Raw genomic sequence first — 22,659 nt, 5'->3', positions numbered from 1 at the left:
ATGGTCCCCAATTCAGTAACAGCAAGGGCCACTACATTAGTCTACTTTACCGTATTAAGTACAAGCTCATCCTAATGGTTCTAACTTCATGTGCTACTGAATTCAAAGTTCGGCATAGCCACCAAACCCATTTATCAATCAATATTGTTTCTGAGAAAGATGACTCATTGTAAGGGATGTCAGAAGTCTAAGTCACTAAAATTTAAAGATAAAACTGACTGTTAAATGCCTACAATGTATATGGGAACCCAAAATAAGTAACTGTCCTAAGGATGTGTCTATGTATTTTTATATATATGAGTGTTGGATTCCCATACATAATCATTGGCAAATAATGAATTCTAGGTACTATGCCAGCCCCTGAGGACCTAGTAATGAACTGGAATGACATGGCCTCTGCTCCTTGCCCATTTAATTGCACTCTCCCTGGCAATTACTGTCACAGAGGTTTGAGAATTCAGGCTAACACTTCAATGACTAGCTCCTCTTAAACACCTGCAATTCAGGTTATGGTTTTACAGCCCAAGTGGCAAAACTCTCTATTCCTGGGATCTGGCAGAGGCCCTGAAGGCATATCAAGTCAATACGTCAAAAAAGTATTAACAATTAACTAATAAACATACTGTGTATGTTATACACAAAACACAGTTCATAAATTATACATCTTGAAAGAAGATATGACCTGTGCCACCAAATGGTGTATTGTGTGTCACGACTGAAGATAGCTGCGCCCTGAGAAAATGGGTATTTCTTGCAAGTTATGGTAAATATGAAGCTGCCAAGGATCTTCGATTCTACTTCTGAGTTGTACTTCCCCTGCTCCTTGAAGTTAAGCATGTCTATATGCCTGCCTTTGAGCAAAGGATCTGAGCAGAGGTGACACAGTGTCACATCTGGGCACAACCTCTAAGTAACAATATGGACCACACGTCCTTTCCCTGACACAGCGTCCAGCAATATTTTAGGTGGCGTAAGTCCAGCAGCCTGAGACCTTAAAGAGGCTGATGTCTGGGGCGCCTGGGTGGCGCAGTCGGTTAAGCGTCCGACTTCAGCCAGGTCACGATCTCGCGATCCGTGAGTTCGAGCCCCGCGTCAGGCTCTGGGCTGATGGCTCAGAGCCTGGAGCCTGTTTCCGATTCTGTGTCTCCCTCTCTCTCTGCCCCTCCCCCGTTCATGCTCTGTCTCTCTCTGTCCCAAAAATAAATAAAAAACGTTGAAAAAAAAAACTTAAAAAAAAAAAAAAGAGGCTGATGTCTGGGACGGCTCAGGCCCTACAGACCCATCCACCCTCAGTGAACAGCGGTAGGTCCTGAGCAAGGTAAATGGGAGAGGAATAACACCTGATGTTTTAAGCTAAGCGTTGTTAATGACGCCTAAGCCAGTTAATTCAGACTCATACACTTAGGAAACAAAAGGACGTCTCTGACCCTATAAAACAGAGCTGGCTCAGAACAGTCGTGCAAAAAAGCCCCTCTTGAAAGTTATTGAGGAAAATGCTGGTAACAGACTGATCCTCCTATACACGTTGACTTCTCACTTTTCACTAAGAGGGCACAAAAAAGTACTATGAGAGAAAAGAAAGAGATACCATCATTTTTAAACAGACACTTGAAGACGCATGATTCAGTCCAGTGAGTCCACACAGACCACTTGCGTCAGAATCAAGAACATTTCATGAAATGCAGATTCCTGGACCCAAGCCAAAGCTGATTAAATCTTTGAGGATTTGCTAAATTGGTATTTAACAAATTCCCCAACTGATTCCTTCATAACCTTTATAAAAAATCCTGGTGTGTGGCCAGAGGCTGTAAACTAATAATGCTCAGGTGCGTTTTGTTTGCGATGCACCAAGATTTTATTTGTTTTGATTTGAATTAGAACTGGTTGGCCTTTAAGTATTAAGAAACTTCTCAAAAAACTGGTATTTCCAGCTTTTGAAAACTAATTAGAATATCCGGCAGCTCTTATCTAAAACACTTATGTAAAACTCAGCCACCTTTGCATAAGACATGCTCGTGCCTCAGTTCTCTCAGTTCTCGGCTCATAATGTCAACTCATTCTTTTATTTGACCTGCCCAAGGGAATAATGGAGTTTGGTCCCTTTATTCTGATTTCTGACTGCTGTGTTTATAGATTGGAAATTGTATTCTGGAAAATGAGAAAAAGGAAAATCACTGAAGAATGTTGAGCAAAAGAATTCCATAATCAAATTTAACTAAAAAATAAAAAGCTGGAAATATAGAAGATAGACTAGGGCTAGGTTTACATACTCAAGTGTTTGGGGTTGGGGGGACAGCACATGATTTACTGGCCAGGCAGGTGACCTGACTCAGTGACATGGACTAAATGAGATCTCTGGCTAAACGTGAAGGACATACCTCCTCCATTTGGAAAGCTGTTACTTAGTTTCAATTGCTATCATCAATTCAATTTCTATTTCAGTTTCTGTCATCAGGAATTTCAGCCTGGGCTCACCAGCTCTGCGATTATTAAAAGAGAAGACAGAAATCCACATTTTTATGGGAAATGTCCTGATTTCTAAATGCTTTAAGTTGATTATTTATTTTAAACAAAAAAAAATAAGCCAATCAATTGGGTTTATATCTATGTATTAGGGGACAGCAGAATTGGAGCCGGGAGACTGGGAAGAAGTCAAGAGAATTTGAAAAATTGTTCTCAATGGATTTTTAGCCCTTGTAGATTGACAAATATGGACTCCATTAAGAACTACAGGATGAAAACCAGTTTTAGGTGACAAAATTTCACATTTCGTTTCTGGAAGTTTAAGAAATTCATACAAAAGGACACAGTTTATCAGTTCCTCATTAGTTCATCATCTATGCAACAGGTACTATGATTACTATCTCCCTCCTCGAAGCTTTACATGTGGTACTGGGGCTAGAACAAGAGGCAAGGGGTCACAAATCTTTGCCTGTAGAGATCTTAGATTCTAATAGGTGGGGCACCGAGTTACAAAACAGTACATTCATGTTGTGCCAAATATAGTAATGGATGACTTGTCCCATAGATATGTGTTGTATGACAGGGTGAGTCATGTAAGTAGTGACATCTACGTTAGAGCCTAAGAAAGGAAAATGTATGTCCCAAGAGAAGTAACAGCCTGTGTAAAGGTCCACAGACTCAGGAAAGCCAAATGTATTAAAACATAAAAACTGAAACAAGGAGAGTGAATCTAAACCACTTTGTGAAAGGTAGTGATTAGTAGTGAGAAATGAGGACAGAAAGGTGATCAGAGGCCAGAGTCTGGAGGGACTGACTACCCTACGTGCTCTAGACTTGCTCCTGAAAGTGGTGGGTGGACACAGATGGGAGTCCATCTGGACAATGACAAGCAAATCCACGTCAGAAAACAGCGTCAGAACCAGAGAAAAATCTACATATGGGTCAATATTTGAGGATATGGAATTTAATGAGAATGTTCTGAGAAAATCATTAAAGTGCTAATCAGTAGGTGTTGAAAGTAAAGAACCTCGGGGAGCACATTTAAGAAGAGAATAAAGAGAAACCAAAGAATGAGACAGATCCAGAAGGGTAAAGAGACCAAGAGGAAAGAGTTTCAAGAGAGGGCAGATCTATGATATCAAGCAGAGCACAGAAGTCACAGAGGGTGAGCTCTGAAAAGGAGCCGCGGTTCGTATCACTGACACAAAGCGTGCAGAGCAATGTGTAGGAACGTAAACACCAGTATCGGTAAATATAATTTTGTACACTTATCGCTACCTCACTGTGGCAGTCACCTCCTCATCAAACCGTACCCAGCTTTAAGAGAAGCTCTTGATTGAAATTTTCATGCAATGGAACTACCTAGTTTTGTGCAAACTCCTAATTGCTGGCAGTGGGAAAACCCAACAGCCTTTGTACTTTCCTTGGCAGGCCAGACTGGAGCCGTTTAGCAGCCTCATTGGGCTAGCTTGTATGCGGGCTCGTACTCTATTTCTCTACAATAAAGAAAACAATTGGTTTTAGACTTCTGTTCCAAGAACCTTATTTTCTACTCTATTTGCCTTGAAACAAGCCACAAAAGATGAGAGAAATTTCAGATGGTGGGGCCAGTGCCGTTCTCAGCTACAGTCTCTCCCTCTTCATGTTGGGGAAACTGAGACACAGAGATGATGACTGGCTTGCTCAAGGTCATAGAGCTTTTATTTTAGAAAACGGGGCTTTTCGTATACAAATAGTGGTTTTTATGCTTTTATACACTGCTTTGCCATCACAGCCTCTTCTGATCAAGGCAGAGGCCCTTTCCCTCTCAGTGTCTTTAAAATTAAAATATAAACAGTTATTTAAGAATTTAGGATCTTCCAGGTTTATAACCTTGTCTCTGTCAGGCACTAGAATACAAACCATGTATAATATTTTTTAAAGGAAATCTCACTTTTTATCTGTCCAAAGAGAAAATTTTGAAGCATCTTAAATAGAACGTACAACAAGGAGAGGGTTCTATTATATTTTTACCCTGGAGATTACACACGTAGTAAAATTTTATTTACCACAATTCTATATTAAGGATTAAATTAGTTCTTTTATAATCAATTATTTATACTACCTTAGTTTACAACCTTCATGTTAATAATATTTTTTCCACAACTAGTGAGTGCGGCAATATCCAACACATTTTAATGAAGCAGAGTTCAAATATCATCATGGCATTACCAGAGATTAGTGTTAATTTTTCAATAAATATAAGGATACGTTCTTACTTATAGACTATGGTAGAATTAAGGTATACTCATAGCTGATAAAGAAACTTCACTTAATATTATGCAGCATATTCACAGAAATCAGTGGTCAATCTAATAATTTACTAGGAATCTTATGAAAGCATATGATAAGGAATAAATCGGTCTATGATTATACTTTTGATAAAAATAAGGTTTATCACCACAACCTTTAGAAACAGAAATTATGAATTTCTAATTGTCAGAGTGAAGCATGAAAATAGTAATAGTAGTAATAATAATAATAACAACAACAAAACAACATTTAATGAGCACTTAAAGAATCTCCACCTTGCATTATATTCTTTATGAATGCCCCTAATGTTGTACAACACGGTAGCCATAAATGAGTACCTCCTGGCTACTCAAAGTGCAGCCCAGGGACCAGCAGCATTGATTGGTATCATTTAGGAGCTTGTTAGAAATGCAGCATCTTGAGCTCCACAGGGACATATGGAATCAAAAGCTGCATGTTTAACAATCACTATCCAAGTTATTCATATGCAAATTAAAGTTTTTAAATACTTCAGGAAAATCAACTCATTGGAACTCATGTTTTCCATTTTACAGAGCAGGAAATTGAGGCACAAAGAGATTAATTTTTCTATTAGCATCAGTAGATGTGACAGCCATTGCTAGATACATACTGAATATCCAACACATCTTTCTAATAAATCTCCAATTTTCCCAGACGCTCTCCTAGCTTGAAATAGCAATGAGATAAATGTGGAAATCAGCTGCAAGACCTGGGAAGCTTTCCTTTTCTAATGAAAGGAACTAACAGAGATAGTGCCATCCCCTCCTTTTATTCCAGCCTTTACCATGGATATGATAGCTGGAGCTGCAGCAGCCACCTTGGGATCACGAGGTGACAGCATAAGGACAGAAGCCAACCCTAAGGAAGAGGAAGTGGTAAAATAAAAACAATCTGGGTTCTTGAGGCTCTTGATGCCATCACTTAAGAACTCAGTCTTCATTTGGAGCCACCTACTTACAGACCTTTGTGAGGAAAAACTGCCACTGAAATCACCATAGATAGAGTTTTCTGTTAGTTTCCGGCAAACACATCCCTAACTGATAAAGGCCATAATAATATTGTTTCACCTATATTTTATTGTTTTATTCCAACACTAGGAAGCAAGGTTTCCTTTATTTCCAACTGGCATTAAATCTGCACCCTAAAAAGCCACTCGGAATTACTATATCCTCCTCTAACGTCTTCAAGCAGAAGCACGTAAAGTGTCATCCATCCTCTCTGACCGGGTGGGGGAAATGATAGAAACGACAGGCCATAAAACAGTTCCCTAAAAGGAAGGAAGGAAGGGATGTGATGAAGAGACATGTGCTTTCCACTCCACTAACTTTCATATCCACTCACTTAAACACGCACCTGCCCACTTTGCTTAACCTTCCAGCTGGTCCAAGGCAACAGCAACAGCAGCAGAAATTGCAGCTGCCCTCTGCACCTGCTGGCAATCAGATGTCTGAGAGGAAGATGCCCATATTAGAAGCTGTCACCAAAAATGACAAGGTCTAGATTGGGTGTAGCAGCAGTCAAAGAGGAGTGACAAAGGCGGGCAACAGCAGTGTAACACACAGAACTGCATCGAAATGTATGCATTTCTGAGTCAGCAGCTGGGTCCCAGGGGACTTGCCATCACCCCCGTATTTCACGGAGAGTAATGTAAATCTTAAATGACCCACCCTGCCTGCTAGAGTTATGAGTCATTCCATCAGCTTGGTGGCAGCCAAAAATACCTCCAAGAGCCCTTCAGATTATCTGGGAACCTTGAAACAAGGAAAGTTGAAAAGAAGTCGGCTTCACCCACAGTCCCCTCACTCCTTTATCTGCCTGGTCCCCTCCTTTAAGAATTCAGACACTGTTACTCGAATTTATCTGTTTCAAGGATAATGAGTCCATTTTTTTTTATATTTAAACTATTTTAAAGGGTGACATACTCTAATATAAGCACTGCTAATCATATGGTTCTAAATATAGCTTTCTTGTTAGTTATCTTTGATCCTACAATTCTGTTATCCTTATTAAGGCAAAAGCTACTCAAAATGATGAAAGGATAGCTTAGTTTTAATTCTTAGTATCGAGGGACTTGCTGTTCTCCCAGCAATGCCCTAATGATGACTTCTTTTTAAATGGGTCTACATTCACCCCCATTCTTTTATAACATTTTCACCACCTAAAACCAGCCCACTTACTCTCCTAAGAGTGTAAAGTTTCTCTTCTTCTGATATCTGCTGGACGGATTCTTTTGCTGTTCTACAAAGCACGATCATCAGCCTCACATTTTTTGCTTCAATGATTATCTTCTCACTTGCCCTAGATAACTAATTAAATCTACCCTCCCATATTCCCCTCTACCCGACCTGAACACCAGCCATGTGATTCCATTTTCTTTTAATTAAGACTTCCTCTCTCTTGGTATCCAAACTTTAATCTTCCTTGTAAACCTAGTTGGCATTTTAGCCCACTCTGTCCTGTCTTGAGAAATTGGAGAGTTTATGTAATCTTGGTAACAAAAATGAATTTTTTCTATGTACCCTAATTTTCTGACTATGGCTGATTTGCTTAATTTCCACTGTAAAGGCTTCTAAAGAATTCATATAATTGAATATATTCGGACTCTCCAACCCAAATATATGAGTAGGAAGTCAGCATCTTGCTTCAAATGCTGAAATCTTCTTATGAGGATTTAGAGGTAAAATGGACTTTTCATCTTTTTCTAAAAGCCCCCCAGTGACACACACCCTCTTCCTCTTCAAACCACTCCTCCAGTTCAAGTCTGGAGATCTTTTAGGTCCCAGAAAACTTTTTAACATATACCATTCTAAAACCACCTGATCCTTTTACCTTCTTAATGAAAATCAAATGGTTCCCAAATACTTGCTAAAATACCATAGGCATCCCAAAAAACATAATCTAAACATGGGCTTGGGGATGCTATTAAAAGATACTGTATATGTGTATATATATATAAATTTATATATTTTTTTAATTTACTATTTTATGAGAGAGAGAGTGAGAGAGCATGCGCCAGGAGAGGGACAGAGGGAGACAGACAGAGAACCTTAAGCAGGCTCTACACTCAGTGCAGAGCCCAACATGGCCTTGAGATCATGACCTAGGCCAAAATCAAGAGTCAGATGCTCAACTGACTGAGCCACCCTGGCGCCCCAACGTTTATAATTTTTATCCTTTCTTCAACCTTCCTTAACCTTGTGACATAACTCTACTCTTCTATTCAGACACAAAATTCAATTGTACTACTCATTATATCATAATCATGAAATATCCCCCAAATCGATTACAATTTACTAACCACCTCCACAAAATAGTTGAAATAGCAGTTATCTTCTTTTTGACATATATTTTTCCTATGGCTACTATATCAAAAGAAGAACCATACTTTTTCTTTTATTGTGTTTTAAATCAAATTAACAATGCCCTAACTGAACATATCCTTGAAGAATGCTGAAATACTTTTATGCAGAAAGAATGTCACCACACATGTTCCTGGAACAATCTTTGTACTACATTTTGCATTCATTCCCCTAAAAAAGAACTAAGATCCCAAATGTTAATAAAGATACTTTTGAAAATGATGCTTTTATAAGAGCACTATTTTTTTAATTTTATGTGAAAACTTTTTTTTTTGTTTTGACATACTTTAAATATTGAAATAAACAAGAAGGAACATAAAAGGATAAAATAAAAACCAACATCACAACTTAGGCCAAGTTAAGACCTCATATGAACTCATATTTTTCTACATGCTAGTTTTTCAGTTTATTAAAAAGGTAAAATGACGGGGCGCCTGGGTGGCGCAGTCGGTTGGGCGTCCGACTTCAGCCAGGTCACGATCTCGCGGTCCGTGAGTTCGAGCCCCGCGTCAGGCTCTGGGCTGATGGCTCAGAGCCTGGAGCCTGTTTCCGATTCTGTGTCTCCCTCTCTCTCTGCCCCTCCCCCGTTCATGCTCTGTCTCTCTCTGTCCCCAAAATAAATAAACATTAAAAAAAAAAAAAAAGGTAAAATGAAAACATACAAAGATATCAAATTACTACTTAATCGAAGTTACTAAAAATGCAATAAACTAGTGGAAATTTGGGAGATCTACATTTTATGGTAAGTGATATCCTTAATTTTACGAGCTTCTATATGAAATACTTTTAGATTTAAACATTAATTGTATTCTTATACATTACTTTTAAATGATAAGTTCTGTACCTCAAGGGATGAGGGTATTTCAAGTTAAAAACAAGTTTTCAGAATTCTGTGTTGGGTCGGGACCATTAAAAATTCAAAAGAAATAAACTGAATACTCATCACATTACACATCATGTAATTTATTTTTTTATTTCACAGGAAATGTCTAGTTATTATTTAACTCATCTCTAGCTCAAAAGAAATTAAAATAAGGCAGAAAGAAAAGTTTTCTTTACAAAGAGAACTGAGAAGGGACCCCTGGGTGGCTCAGTTGGTTAAAAGCGTCCGACTTCGGCTCAGCTCATTATCTCATAGTTCGTGGGTTCGAACCCCACATCAGGCTCTGTGCTGACAGCTCAGAGCCTGGAGACTGCTTTGGATCCTGTGTCTCCCTCTCTTTCTGCCTCTCCCCCACTTGTACTGTTTCTCTCTCTCTCAAAAATAAATAGACATTAAAAAATAAAAAAAAAAAAAGAGAGAACTGAGAATTGTCCAGAAATTTCAGCTGGAATTAACACTTATCTTACTACCTCTGAGAAAGCTTTTCTTAACATAGATACCCTCAACACCTCTGCGACATACGCAGAAAGACATGCTCTCTGGATGTTATACTCTTCTACAGATAAAATTCTCAGTCTGACAGTAAATATACCCCAAATCACTCTTGCCACTATGAGAAAAGACAATAATGTCCAATAAAGAAAACACAGAGTAGTTATACGGTATTTTTAATTAGGCAGGGAAAGAAGAAACCAATGTCTACAACACTTGAAAGGCAGAAAGCCCCCAAATATGGTGTGAAATGAATTTCCGCAAAGTCTAGGTCTTATTCATCAAAATATTTCCAGCATTTCAAATAAAACCCAGAAAATACTTGGCCGTTAGCAAGAAATAGTTGAATGCATGAATCATGTTATAGACATAGAACTTGGCCAACTCCAGTTATAGTACAAGAAAAGTGATTTCTTACATCTCTAAATTTCAATAGCATGTTCTTATAATGAAACATATGTTGTACTATTTCAAGCTATTTCAAGAATCATAGTATATCTACCTTATCTGTCCTCCAAGGGACTTCAACCACCGGAGACCAATACCTCACCCTGTACATCTTTATATTCTGCAGAATGTCTGACACATCATCAGCCTTCAATAGACATGGATTAAGAAACAGAATACTAGAATAATTTAATTTGACTCTTTCCATGTTAACACACTGAAAAGTAATGATTTGCTGACTGGCCAAGCTGTTCACTTGGCCACCTCCACTACCAATATAGATTTCTACAATATGATTGAACTGTAGCAATCAAAAAATAACACCAAAACAAATGGATCGGTCATGCTTATGGTCCAATTTATCCACTGTGTTAAGGAAGTACAAAGAGAAACACTGACTGCACCTGAGCTTAAATGCTAGTGAGAGGCATGCTTGTGCCTGAAAAAGCAAAAATAACAGTCCCTCAAAATTATGACTGAGAGCAATGCTTTTCCAGCAGTGATGGTTGAGAGAAAAAACTGCTATTAACCAAGTACGTTTTAAGTTGAAAACAAAGCCTTAGTTTACGAAAACATGAGCAGTATTCTCTTGGTCATGCACTTCAGTGATGTCACCATGAGTTTTGCTGGAGAGATGCTGTTTGGGAAGAAAATGCCACCATCTAATCCAACGCATACCTCTGCTGCCGTGTATCCAGTTTGCCTTTCCTATCAAATAAATCACAAGCTGTGTACCTAGTTCAAATAACGGACCAAGAAAGAGTTCTGCAAAACTACCTCAATCTAACCATTTCTGAAGAAGCCTGTCTTGGTAGCATTCTCTGCCAGGGAGTGGACAAGCAGCACAGCGTTAGGGAGGGTGTGCAGAAATGCTAAGATGTTCCTCGGTCTTGCCTCGAAATACTGAGAAGAATACAGAAACCTGTACATAACATTACCATGCTTCCAGTTTAAGGTAGCATGCATTGTGGCAAAGCCCATACTATGTCCACACCAGAAGGAGAACACTACAAACAGACCCCAGACAAAATTGAAGGAACTGATTTTGGAAGTCAGACCCAGAGTTTCCAGCCTCCCAATAGCACCCCACTTCAGGCAGCCGAGTACCTTTCTGCTTTTTTGTGTTTCGTGCCTCCGATAACTTTACACAGGAAATGACAATTGATAATGGCCCTCTGCACTTTTAGCAAAAATTCTTTTCCACACTTGTGTGAAATCTCCCCAACTTATTTCTATTTTCTCATTCATGAAATAATCAAATGCACTGTTCCCTGTGACCTTCAGGCAAACTTAAGTGAGTGGAGAAGACAGTAGCCGAGAGCACTGAAAGACTGAAATCTTCCTTTGCCTACAGCTTATTCTGAAGGATATCCTACTCCAGCACTGCAGGGAACCCCAGGAGCCTGAGTTAGAAGGGAAGAGAGATAAGATTCCCGGCTGCCTCAGGCCTCTTTGGGAACGATGGTCCCAACCACAGCCGCTGAATGAGGAGAATGCCAAACATCACAGCTTTACAGAGAGCAGAGACCCCAGTAATGGCGTTTACTCTGTCTCCATCTGAGACAAGAACTTCCTAACAGGCAATCTCTCTTTTCCTGCTCATCTCACAATCCACTTTCCCCCTCCCCCACTTCCAATTCTACCTAGAGATTTCAGACTATTCTTCGTGCGTTCTTTCAGTCCCAGTGGTTCCACTGCCCGTCACTTCCTAAGACAGTGTCAAGCATCAGACATATACTCTGTGGCTGCAAGACCCACTCCAGAGCAATTGCCATCCAAGTACCTAGCACATCCCAGGTTAGATTGATGGACATGCTTTCAGTTTTATGCCCCTAAAATCATCATTAATGTTATATAGCAAAGTTTTACTCTGTAAAATATATCTTTTTCTCCTACAGGCAAATTCATCACCATGAATTGATGATGCCAAATTATTACATGTCATGATAATAAATTATAAAGAGCAATACATATGTCATACCTCTTCTGTGAGTGGTTTTGTTTTCAGAGATTCTGTACATATACAAAGGGTGTGTCTACAAAAATGAAACTAATCACATAAGAAATATACAACCTCTGTCTTTAAATTTTTTTTTTTTTTTTCAACGTTTATTTATTTTTGGGACAGCGAGAGACAGAGCATGAACGGGGGAGGGGCAGAGAGAGAGGGAGACACAGAATCGGAAACAGGCTCCAGGCTCTGAGCCATCAGCCCAGAGCCTGACGCGGGGCTCGAACTCACGGACCGCGAGATCGTGACCTGGCTGAAGTCGGACGCTTAACCGACTGCGCCACCCAGGCGCCCCACAACCTCTGTCTTTAAAACTAGGTTATGTGTGCCACAAACTTATCATTTTTTTATGAAGCCATAGCTTTTATAGATCAAGTGAAACAGAGTGATGCCCTGTATCGCATTCTATTATAACAACAGCAGCAATAACACTTACAAGTATTGAGTTGCTCTCTGCTTGCCATATACTGTCCAAAGGATTTAAATGTTAAAAAAAAAAGTCTCTAACAAAACGAAAAGTCACATATTTTTACTCCTATTTTACAAATAAAGAAACCAAAGCAAGGAGAGATTGAGTAGCATCCTGAAAGTTTTGTAGTTATTTTACAGTGGCAACAGAATCCAAAGGTGTTAGTCTCTAGAGGCATTGATCTTAAGCATTACTTTATAAAGTAATACCATGCTGTTTTGAGGACAGAATCCCTCTTAGGTTCTGGGACAGATCAGATTTTTATTTATTAATTTCTCCCACTGAATAGCCTATATTTTATTTTTTATAAATTGGAGAGTAGTAAAATCCATAGAAACATGTTGTCATCCATCCGTCTACAGCCTGAAGTATATATCCATGAGCAAAGCTGGAAACCGACCCTCAGACCCTAAGCCTACGATCTGACATCATATTTTTCATAGCTTTAAGCATAAAGTTTCTTCAAAGTTTCAGAGTATAAAACAAGAACCTGGAAAGAAAAAATCTATCTAGACGACCTCTTCAAAAGAGCTTTTCAAAATGCAGTTAAGCATGGTACTCAATCTAGATTTTCCAGATTGGATCTATAATTTAGATACCAAGCCTTGTCATTTCTAATAGTTGTCACTGTTGAGCATTGTGGATGCCAGCTGTCATAAATGTCCAAGGCCTGTCTACACATTCATTTTTCCAATGACCCCATAAAATTGGTCCAAAACACAAATGCTGCTTTTTATTTAGTTAACAATTTGAAAGCTTCTTATGGAATATAAAAATATATGTGTTATACTCCAAGTTGTTAGCTCTAATGATTAAAATGAAGAGGAAAAACTGATTCAGTTATTAGTTCTAGCTACTCTAAATGCATGGTCTCAACAGATAAGATATCAAGGCAAACCCATCTCAGGTTTCCAGGCTCACAAAGAAGTAAGCCTACCAAATGTACAAGAACTACCAATATTTCCTTGGCACGTTTTCAAAGAACACTACCTCCTAAGATGTTTTTCTTGAAGAGTTCTCCTCGTACTCCTAGCAACACTAACACTTATCAATTGTATGTCACATTACGCTCTCTTAAGAATTTTAATTTACTTGAACCACATCATATTTCTGTGAGATATAAACAGAATAAGTGGATCCTCTCTTGCCATTTCATAGATGAGTAAATTAAGTCACATATGGGATAAATGAATCACCCCAAATCACACAGTTCAAAGGCAGAATCACAAATAACATAAGTCAGGATTTGAGTAACTGGGGTTATAATAGCTCTAATTCACCAAGATGTCATCCCAAAATATGCTGATGCTAATAGTGGAAGGTCAGTGTGTGAATTAAATGATAACTGCTCCACCAATTTTAAGGATAAGGTAAGTTCTATAGTTGATTCTTTTCATGGCAGCACAGTAAATAATAATAATAATGATGATGATGATAATAATAATGATAATAAAATACATGAATAAAATTAAAATCCTTCAAGAAATATTTCAGTGCTTACTATATGCCAGGTCCTATTCTAGATGCTGGGAACAGATGATGCACCAGTGAATAAAGCAACAAAATAGACAAGAATCCCTGACCTCAATGAGCCTACATTCTAGTAAAAGAGACAAAAATAAGCAATTGCCACTAAAGCAATAAAGAAATAAATTATTCTATATATTAAAATAAGGGGGAAAAATAAGCTGGTTAAGGGAGATTAGAATTATTAAGAGGTAGCCAGGTTATAGTATTTATTTGTTTGGTCAGGGTAGGCGTCATTGAGGAGGAGAGATCAAAGGATACCCAGGGAAGAGAGAATAGTCAGAGGAAAAGCTCCAAAGAGTATCCTGGTGTGTTCAAAGAACAGAAAGGAAGCCAATGTGACTGCAGCAGGATGAGCAAGAAGGTGAGTTGTTGTGAGGTCAAAGAAAGAATAAGGAGACAGATCATCATGCACGGCCTTGGAGACCACCACAAGAAACCCAATTTTTATTCTGAATGAAGTAGAAACGATTGCAGAATTTTGAGCAGTTGAATGGCATGATACAACTTAAATTTTAAAGAAACTCCATTATTAATCATAAAATATCTTAAAATTTTATCACTCAATGTATTTTTAATTTTTTTCATGTTTATTTATTTTGAGAGAGAGAGAGAGAGACAGCACAAGCAGGGAAGAGACAGAGAGAGAGGGAGAGAGACAGAGAGAGAATCCCAAGCAGGCACCACTCTGTCAGTGCAGAGCCCCATGTGGGGCTCGATCTCATGAACCACCAGATCATGCATGACCTGAGCCGAAATCAAGAGCCAGACGCTTAACCGACTGAAGCACCCAGGTGCCTCTTTCATTCACTCAATGGATTGTATGATCTTCATCATATATATGAATCTCAATTTACCTTCCTCCTTTCAGCATAAAAAACCATTATTTCCATTTTCCCAAGGGAAATCCCAAGGCTCAGAATGTCTAAGGAACTTGGCCAGGGTAAAATCTAGTAAGTGGTCGAGCCAAGTGAAAGGAACAATTTTTTTTTTAACTCGCAGTCCAAAACTGAGTGTGCTTTCCTATATAGCGATTTGTATTAGTTACAAAGGAAAGAAATGATAATTGAAATTAATTATCCAATTTTTCATCAATAGAGATGTTCTGTTTGATATATTAAAATTGATTCAAACCCATATTTTCCTTCTTATTAATTTCTGGGACATAATGACACAAGTAATTTCCTTGGACTTTCTATGTGAAATGACATATGGACAAGCAGGAGAAGAATTTTGGATGCAGAAGTAATCACAATAATGATGTAAATTTACAACAGTACATTTAGAAAGTTTCTGAAAGTCTTTTAGGTACTGTTATTTATTAATTCTCTACCATATGCCAGGCACTGTGCTAACTTCTTAGCATATATCATCGTACTTAATATTCATCAAATGCTCTAAGAACAGTATGAGCAATCACACTCTATAGATGACAGATGTGGACCTAAAGAGGCAAAGTATTGAAAGGTCATTGGACCGCTCAGGACCAGAGCTGGGATTTCACCTAAATCTCCAAAATCTAAAGCTAGGTCTTTACTAAGCCTCGTTACCTTCCTGTAGCATGCTGCCCAACATATTACTCAACATTCCTAACCAAAAGGTCGGCCAAATGTGGATAAGCCCATTTTACAGATGATGAACTGGTCGTAGAAAGGTTAGTCAAGCAATCAACATTTATTTGATGGCCACAATATGCAAATCAATATTTAGTTGCTGAGAGCATAGAGGATTTATGATACAATGTCTTGCCTCAACGAGCTTACAATCTTGTTAAGGTAACAAGAGGCACACAGAAAGGTAATAAATAATCCAAGATAGCACATAATAAGTTCCAGATGAGATATAGAGCCAACAACTGCTAAAGAAATTCAACAGAGAGAAAATTGAATCTGGGTGTTTCAATTCACTTAAGAAAGATCTTTACTAGAGGACCAGTGTTGAGGTGGTCTTTATAGAAAAAGGGTTTCGATCATCAAAGATGATGAGAAAAACACTTCCAGTGAGAGGAAATAATACGACCAAAGGCCAAGGGAACAGATGTGAATGGATTACCAAGAGAAGATGAACAAATGCATCTGAAGTGCAGGATGAAAGGGAGGCAAAATACAAACGAAGCCAGGAAGTAGAATGTAGAAAACCTTACTTGGCAAACTAGGAATCTAAGGGAGGAGGGACGAACTAGATCTTTGTTGAATTCCTACTATGGGGCACCGGCTTTGTATGTACTTTTTGTTTATAGAATTCTCTCAACAATCCTGTAAGGCAGAAAGGTAGCTGTGTCATGGCCCTTTTAGATGAAAAACAGTTGATCTGGTGCAGAAAACATGGGGGATCAAGAAAAGATGATCAAGAAAAGAGAGGGATATGTGGAAAGCATTGTAAGAATAAAAGAAAACTATCTGAATGGGAGATATTAGCATATGCCCAATATCAGAGAAGGATTGAGGAAGACCCTAGACAAGAAGAGCCGCTTAGTCTATTGCATTAATGCAAATAATACAGTGACAAGGATCTATGCTTCAGTGGTGACAATGGAAGTAAAAAAGAATGTAAGAGATATTACAGAAAAAAATATGAAGAGCTAAGCGGCAATAGCCACGTCCTGAAACAGGTAGTTTCTACTCCCCAACCACACACCCACAAGGTAGATATTTCCCCTAAGAACTCACAGAGACAAAACTCAAGGTCTTGCTCAAATATTGAGATTTTTGACAGCACATAATTTATTTTAAAAAATAAAATCTATGATTTAGGACAAACGTCTGCCTTAGTGTAATCTTCCTCATAAACCACCATCCTGAATTAGGATACCCTTACGCTTGGCAATAGTTCATTTCCATATGCTAACATGGAGACTGATTCCTTATATTCATGCTCATTAGAGATATTAATTACTAAAGAAGCATTATTTTCCTTTTAGTTTTTTTTTTCCTTTTAGAAAACCAAGTGTATAATAAACAACTGAGTTTGCTCTGAAAAATACAATAGGCCTTATTTCTGAACAATATTCCTCCCTGTACTTCTCCTAAAATGAGAGGTACCTCTCAGGGATTCCAAGAAAAATTAACTGCATTAAATAGTATACTATTTAACAACAAGTTGGGTCTTTCCTGACTTTTTCTGACCCCTGGACAATCCAAACCATACACTGGCAAATATATATAGAATTAACAACAACCTAGATTTTTCAAAGAAAGTATTTACATAAACACCTAGGCATTAATCAATATGCGTCTTTACAAGCAATTTAATATTACAAAGTTGTCAGCCTCATAATAAACTAGCTAACTATAGGACTATATAAATCTTTGATTAGTACCAATTGTCTAACTAATTTTCCTTTATTTTTAATTAACGGTTAACCTGAACATCCAAATAAGTATAACATACACGTGTGAAATGTGTGTATGTATAATTGAAGAGTAACAATATTTTGAGTCAGAATCCTTTAGAAATACACACCTACTTTACTTTTACCTAATTTCCTTAGTATCACCTAAGGATAAATAGAAGTTAATTAAAATTTAACATATTTAAAAAAATTAATATATTAGCCAAGCCTAATTTCCTTTATCTTTATGGATTAAAACAGATTTGTTTTTCTGAATTGAAAGTTAATGTTTAAATCTGAAATCAAACTATGCCAGTCCAATAAATTTAGGCCTACAGCCAAAGTATACCTGAAACGTCTTTGAGAGTTTCAAGAACGCCAAACCTGTGCTGTACTTTAGAAATACCATAAGCATGGATAAAGAAATATCATCATAGAATCCTAAGTTGTGTATTAGTTAAAATATAACCCTAACATACTTTTTATTATGTGCCTCATTTCTTCATATCTGTACTGCTGTGAAAATAAACGTCTGTAAAATGTGAAGATACTACACGAGCATGTCTGCCCGACAATGTTTCATTTTAATATACTTTAAGTTTTAAAAACTTAGCCATTATATATAAACTAATTTAAAAACCTCATGCAGAAAGTCTGGGCTCTATATGACTTCAGGCATTCTACAAAAATATGTTCAACACATTGTGTGTGTAGAAAAGGAAACACAAATAATGTTTATTTCATATACCTTACTTTCTATTATTCAGTTATTTAATACATGCATTCATATATAGAGTGTATTAAAATATGTATATTACTCTTAACTTTTAGAAGCATTATTTTGTAAGAGTTTAAAAAAAGTAAAACTACTTTTACCTCCCAGTCCTGGTCTAAGCCGATTATCGTAACCATCCAGAAGTCTGTCTAGAATTCTTGTAAAGATGGTAATGTTATTTTTAGCTTCATCTTCTTGGATGTTAGCCAGCACCAACCTAAACAGATAATTTTAGAAGCTGATATATATATATATGTACATATATATATACATATATATACGTATGTGTGTTGTACCAGTACCAACATGCTCTACTTCCTTGATTTGAATTTTAAGTCTCTCTAAGCTATTAGGGCCACCCATTTTCCTTCTTTGGTCACTTCTATAAATACCAACATGTCTATGGAGAAGATAAATATGTTGTTGAAAATGGATACTAAATACTAGATTAGCAGAAAGATTGACGTCAAACTTATTTCAGGTTTCTGCCACTTAGCACCCAGTGTGGAATATTCATTTTCTAGAATCCGTCCCCTAGAATATATTATGATTGTAGATGGCCACATGCTGACACTGTTAGTAATGTGACTCTGCATTAAGAAAGGTACAATAACAAAACGACTCCTGAAATACTACTGCAGCGATTTGAATATTAATTGGAGAATAAATTGCCTCCTTGGAGGCAGAAAATTTCTCTATCTTCCTCATAAGTGCCTTTCCTTTTTTCTTTATGTCGGTTTTTCTCTTTCAGAGATTATTTCCTTACTTTGGGTATACCGCCACCCAATGGCCAAGTGCAATATAGACATCAGGGAAACTCCACTGGCTGTGTTCCAGGCTCCACTGTAGCCAGGTGGTGGAAGTGGGCTCTGAAAGGAGCAGGGGCACATACAGGGGTACAGACAACCCTGGAGGCATACCCCTCTTGACTGGTCTCTGAGGAGAGCGCTAAGGGTTACCTAAAGATTAAAAATCTTGCTACTTGTGTGTGTGCGTGTGTGTGTGTGTGTGTGATAAATTTGCAGAGAAAACAAATGGTCTTAAAATATCACCAGAAAAGGGTTAGAAACAGTGATTTTCTCCATTATTTCTCCATCAGAAAGCCAGAGACCTGATTTTGTGACATCCAGCAATTTGGCGCATAAAACAGAATGTCCCTTTTCACTGCCATTTTTTTTCCCCTAGAATGATTCAGAGATTTAAATTACTGGCCCCAAAAAAGAATCATTTATATAATAGAATAAAATACTGGCATGAGCATTACTGGTCAAATATAGAACAGAAAACTAGTAGAGGGAAATAATGGTTAAGCACTGAGGACCTTCAGTGATTACTAATCGACCATGGTAGGTTCACTCCTTTAAAATCAAAGACTATATGTGAGAGCTGTCTGATCAAGGTGTACCGTGTAAAGTATCATTGACAGAGTCAATCTGCATTTAAATGATTACACAGCTAGAAACAGTCATAACACATTAAGAAATTGGTAACCAACTTCAAACAAATATTGTCTTGAGAGCACAGAAAATACTGAAACACTGATATACAGGTAAACATTTAAAAATTATGTCAGCAAACGAGTTTATCAAAACTCCAGCATCAAAAGTTTCTATGTTACCTTAAGCTAATTCTAAAACCAATCACTACAATAATTGTAAAGTTCCACACAGAGGTTTTCACTGAAAAGTGGTATTTAATCATATGTCAAATTCTTTTTCTAAATTCAGTATTAAGATGTTAAATGAGGAGCTACTTTCAAACTAAAAATAAGCCTTTATGAAGAGATTTCTTCTCAATTCCACAAAATATTTTCATTCTTTGACAATTACTTGACAGGAAAATGAAAAATTAAAAGGCAAATAAAGATATAATAAAGATATTATTTTTTAAAAGGAATGATTAGATGAACATTCTTATCATTTACATTTCAAGCCCTCTAATATTTTGAAAATCATATCCTAAGTTTAGACAAAATAAAAAATGCCCATTGATAATACAAAATCAGAAAAGACTACAACTAAGATGATGTTATGGAAAGCAATAAGAATTAATTTTATGTTTGTAGAACACAGGCAAAGCAAAATTAGTTACATGTTTAAAATAAGTACTGTTTATGACAGTGACCACTTTAGCAACAAAAGATCTCTAAATCAGTAATATGAAAAGTTGATGAATAAATCAAGCTTTGTTTTATTGTTTGTAATTGTGAAGTTGTATACTACCTCTACCTAGAGGTTAAAGACTCACACATCCTTTGGGTTTTCTATGTTGACTAAAGAGCATAGACCACTAAAAAAAAAAAAAAAAGAAGAAGAAGGAAGAAAGAAAAGAAAAAAAGGAAGGAAGGAAAGAAGGAAGGAAGGAAGGAAGGAAGGAAGGAAGGAAGGAAGGAAGGAAAAAAAAATCAACTTAACAACCAAACCATTTTAGTTTCTGCTCTTCTGTTTGGCTTAAAGAAACACTGCTGGCTTCTTTACTGAATGTTGGTGTCATTATAAACGCATACAACTTAACCACTTCAAAACTTGCAAGAATATGCCATCCAAAAGATACTCTTTTCTTTGGTGATTTTCTTTTCTTTTTGTAAGAAAATGTTCCTGATCACTTGCATATTTTATCACTAAAACCCAGAAGCAGTGAACTTTTGCTAGTCTCTCCCACTTCATAGTTCAATTTCTTCATACAAGCTTTTTTTTTTTTTCTCCCCTTCATTAGAATTGATTCTTCAAAATACTTCGGCTTCTCAAAGGCCAGCCCTGCATTGATGACATTCAAGAAACACACCTTTACCCTGAATCTAAAAAGTCAAATACAATAAATAAATGTCTCACCTGGCTGGGTCCCACAGCAAGAAAACAAGAAGAAGCAAATGCATGTTGTAGGTGTTTAATTTCGTCTTCATTGTCGCTCTTTGGAAAGCCATGGAAAAAAAAATACACTTAAAATTACATTCAGTCCCAGAAAGCCCAAAAGAATGTCAATTGGTGTGAGAACTGGAGTTAAAGCTATTGAATTATTCCACTGGAGCAGTGTGGGGTGTGATGAATGGGTTAGGGGGGTGGGGGGAGACTCTTTTCTTTCTTTCTTTCTTTCTTTTTTTTTTTTTTATCTTGGCAGTAAGATGACCAAATAATCAGACTGCTCTGCCAGGAACTTCCCCCAGCCCCATCGTCAGCAAACACTGTTTTGTGCACACACACACACACACACACACACACAGACACACGTAACAACAACACACGGGACCCTGAACTGACTGACATAGGAGCTAGAGAAGAGAACGGGTCCGGAGGGGGGTGGGGAGTGAAAAGGGGGAGGAGAGATGGGTCCCCCGTGCCACAGCCCCCTCAGCCAAGACCACCCCCGCAAACCCAACGGGAAAAGCAAGGGGCAGGCAGCCCACTTTTTTCGATTATTATTCTTTTCGTTACAGGGAACTGCAGCCCTCGCGTCTTCACTTCTTCGCTCCCTCTAAAATAATAGAAAATAAAATAAAAGAAGCTCCCTCCCCGCCCGTGCACAGTTGCCCGAGACCACGTCTCGGAGGCAGCCGGGTTCGGCTCAACTGCTGCGAAACGACGCGTTGGACAGCTGTTCCGGAGCCGAGACCACAATCGGAGCAGGAGCGTGAGGCTCCCGGATCCAGCACCGGCAGGCAGGCAGCGGCAATCACAGTGTGCAAAGTTGCAGACTATAAAAGAGCCAGGCTAACGCTCTGCCTGCCGGGCGGGCGGGCCGGCGTCTAGGATCTTATTGTAGTTGCAGATGCGCTTCTGGTGATGAGTATCGAAATTATGTTTTAAACGTGTTGGGGAGGAGGAGGCGAGCTGAACCGCCTCGGGTTGCAGGGAGCATCGGAGAGTGGGGTGGGGGAGACGAGGCAGGCACGCGAGGCAAAGGCAGGCGCCAAGGGGTCCCTGCTGGGGCCAACGTGCGCGACCTTACCTGAGACAGCAGGCAGAATCGGGTGTTTTCCTCCCTTTGCCCTGATCTGAGGAGACGGGAAACTTGAGGGAGAGCGACAGAGAGCGCGAGTGAGAGAGAGAGAAGAGAGAGCAACTGCAGCAGCCGAGCGAGCGGGCAGCGATGGGCTGGTGGAAGCTGGAGCGAGCGCGGAGAGCGACGGCCGCGGCGCGGGGAGTAGATGGAGGCGAAGGCGTCCGTAGTGGCGGTGATGGGCGGAGGAGGAGGAAGAGGAGGAGGGGAAGCGTTGGCAGGAGCGGGCGGGGGGGGGGGGGGACGCGAGCCCAGGCGCGGTGCGCGCCGGCAGTGGCGGGCACGAGCCCCACGCCTGGAGGAGGAGGAGCCAGGCCCGGGAGGAGGGCTAGCGAGGTTCCCGGGAACGCAGGGACCCCCCCCCCCCCCACACCCCCGCCACAGTCCAAGGTAACCGCCCCGTCGCCCGCCGGGCACCTGCAGCGGCACAACCCGGGGCGGCGGCGAGCTCCCCGGTGCGCCCCGAGCGCTGCTGCCCGCGCCCACGCCGCGCCGGAGGAACGGAGCCCACGCTCCACCCGGGACTGCTCCCGGCGGCAGCCCGCTGGGGCTCCCCCCGAGGCCCCGGGGTTCCTGGGGGGGGGCTGCCGGTG

At 39.1% G+C, this 22,659-nt stretch overlaps 1 protein-coding gene across 2 annotated transcripts in view; it reads right to left on the bottom strand.

The window, feature by feature from the left end:
• Positions 1 to 22,244, bottom strand: part of GABRA2 (gamma-aminobutyric acid type A receptor subunit alpha2) — a 123,345-nt gene extending 101,101 nt beyond the window's left edge. Inside the window, exons 1-3 of one of the 2 annotated variants that reach the window (XM_030313937.2) lie at positions 22,016 to 22,244; positions 20,902 to 20,979; positions 18,172 to 18,287 (exon numbers count right to left, since the gene is read on the bottom strand). In XM_030313937.2, coding sequence (XP_030169797.1) covers positions 18,172 to 18,287; positions 20,902 to 20,972 — 187 coding nt within the window. In that variant the 5' untranslated portion in view covers positions 20,973 to 20,979; positions 22,016 to 22,244. The remainder of the gene's footprint in view (positions 1 to 18,171; positions 18,288 to 20,901; positions 20,980 to 22,015) is intronic. The other variant, XM_030313934.1, reaches the window with a different exon arrangement.
• Positions 22,245 to 22,659: the final 415 nt, after the last annotated feature.

Source organism: Lynx canadensis, chromosome B1, assembly GCF_007474595.2.
Source record: "Lynx canadensis isolate LIC74 chromosome B1, mLynCan4.pri.v2, whole genome shotgun sequence".
NCBI lineage: Eukaryota > Metazoa > Chordata > Mammalia > Carnivora > Felidae > Lynx > Lynx canadensis.
This window is presented reverse-complemented; position numbering and strand designations above follow the sequence as displayed.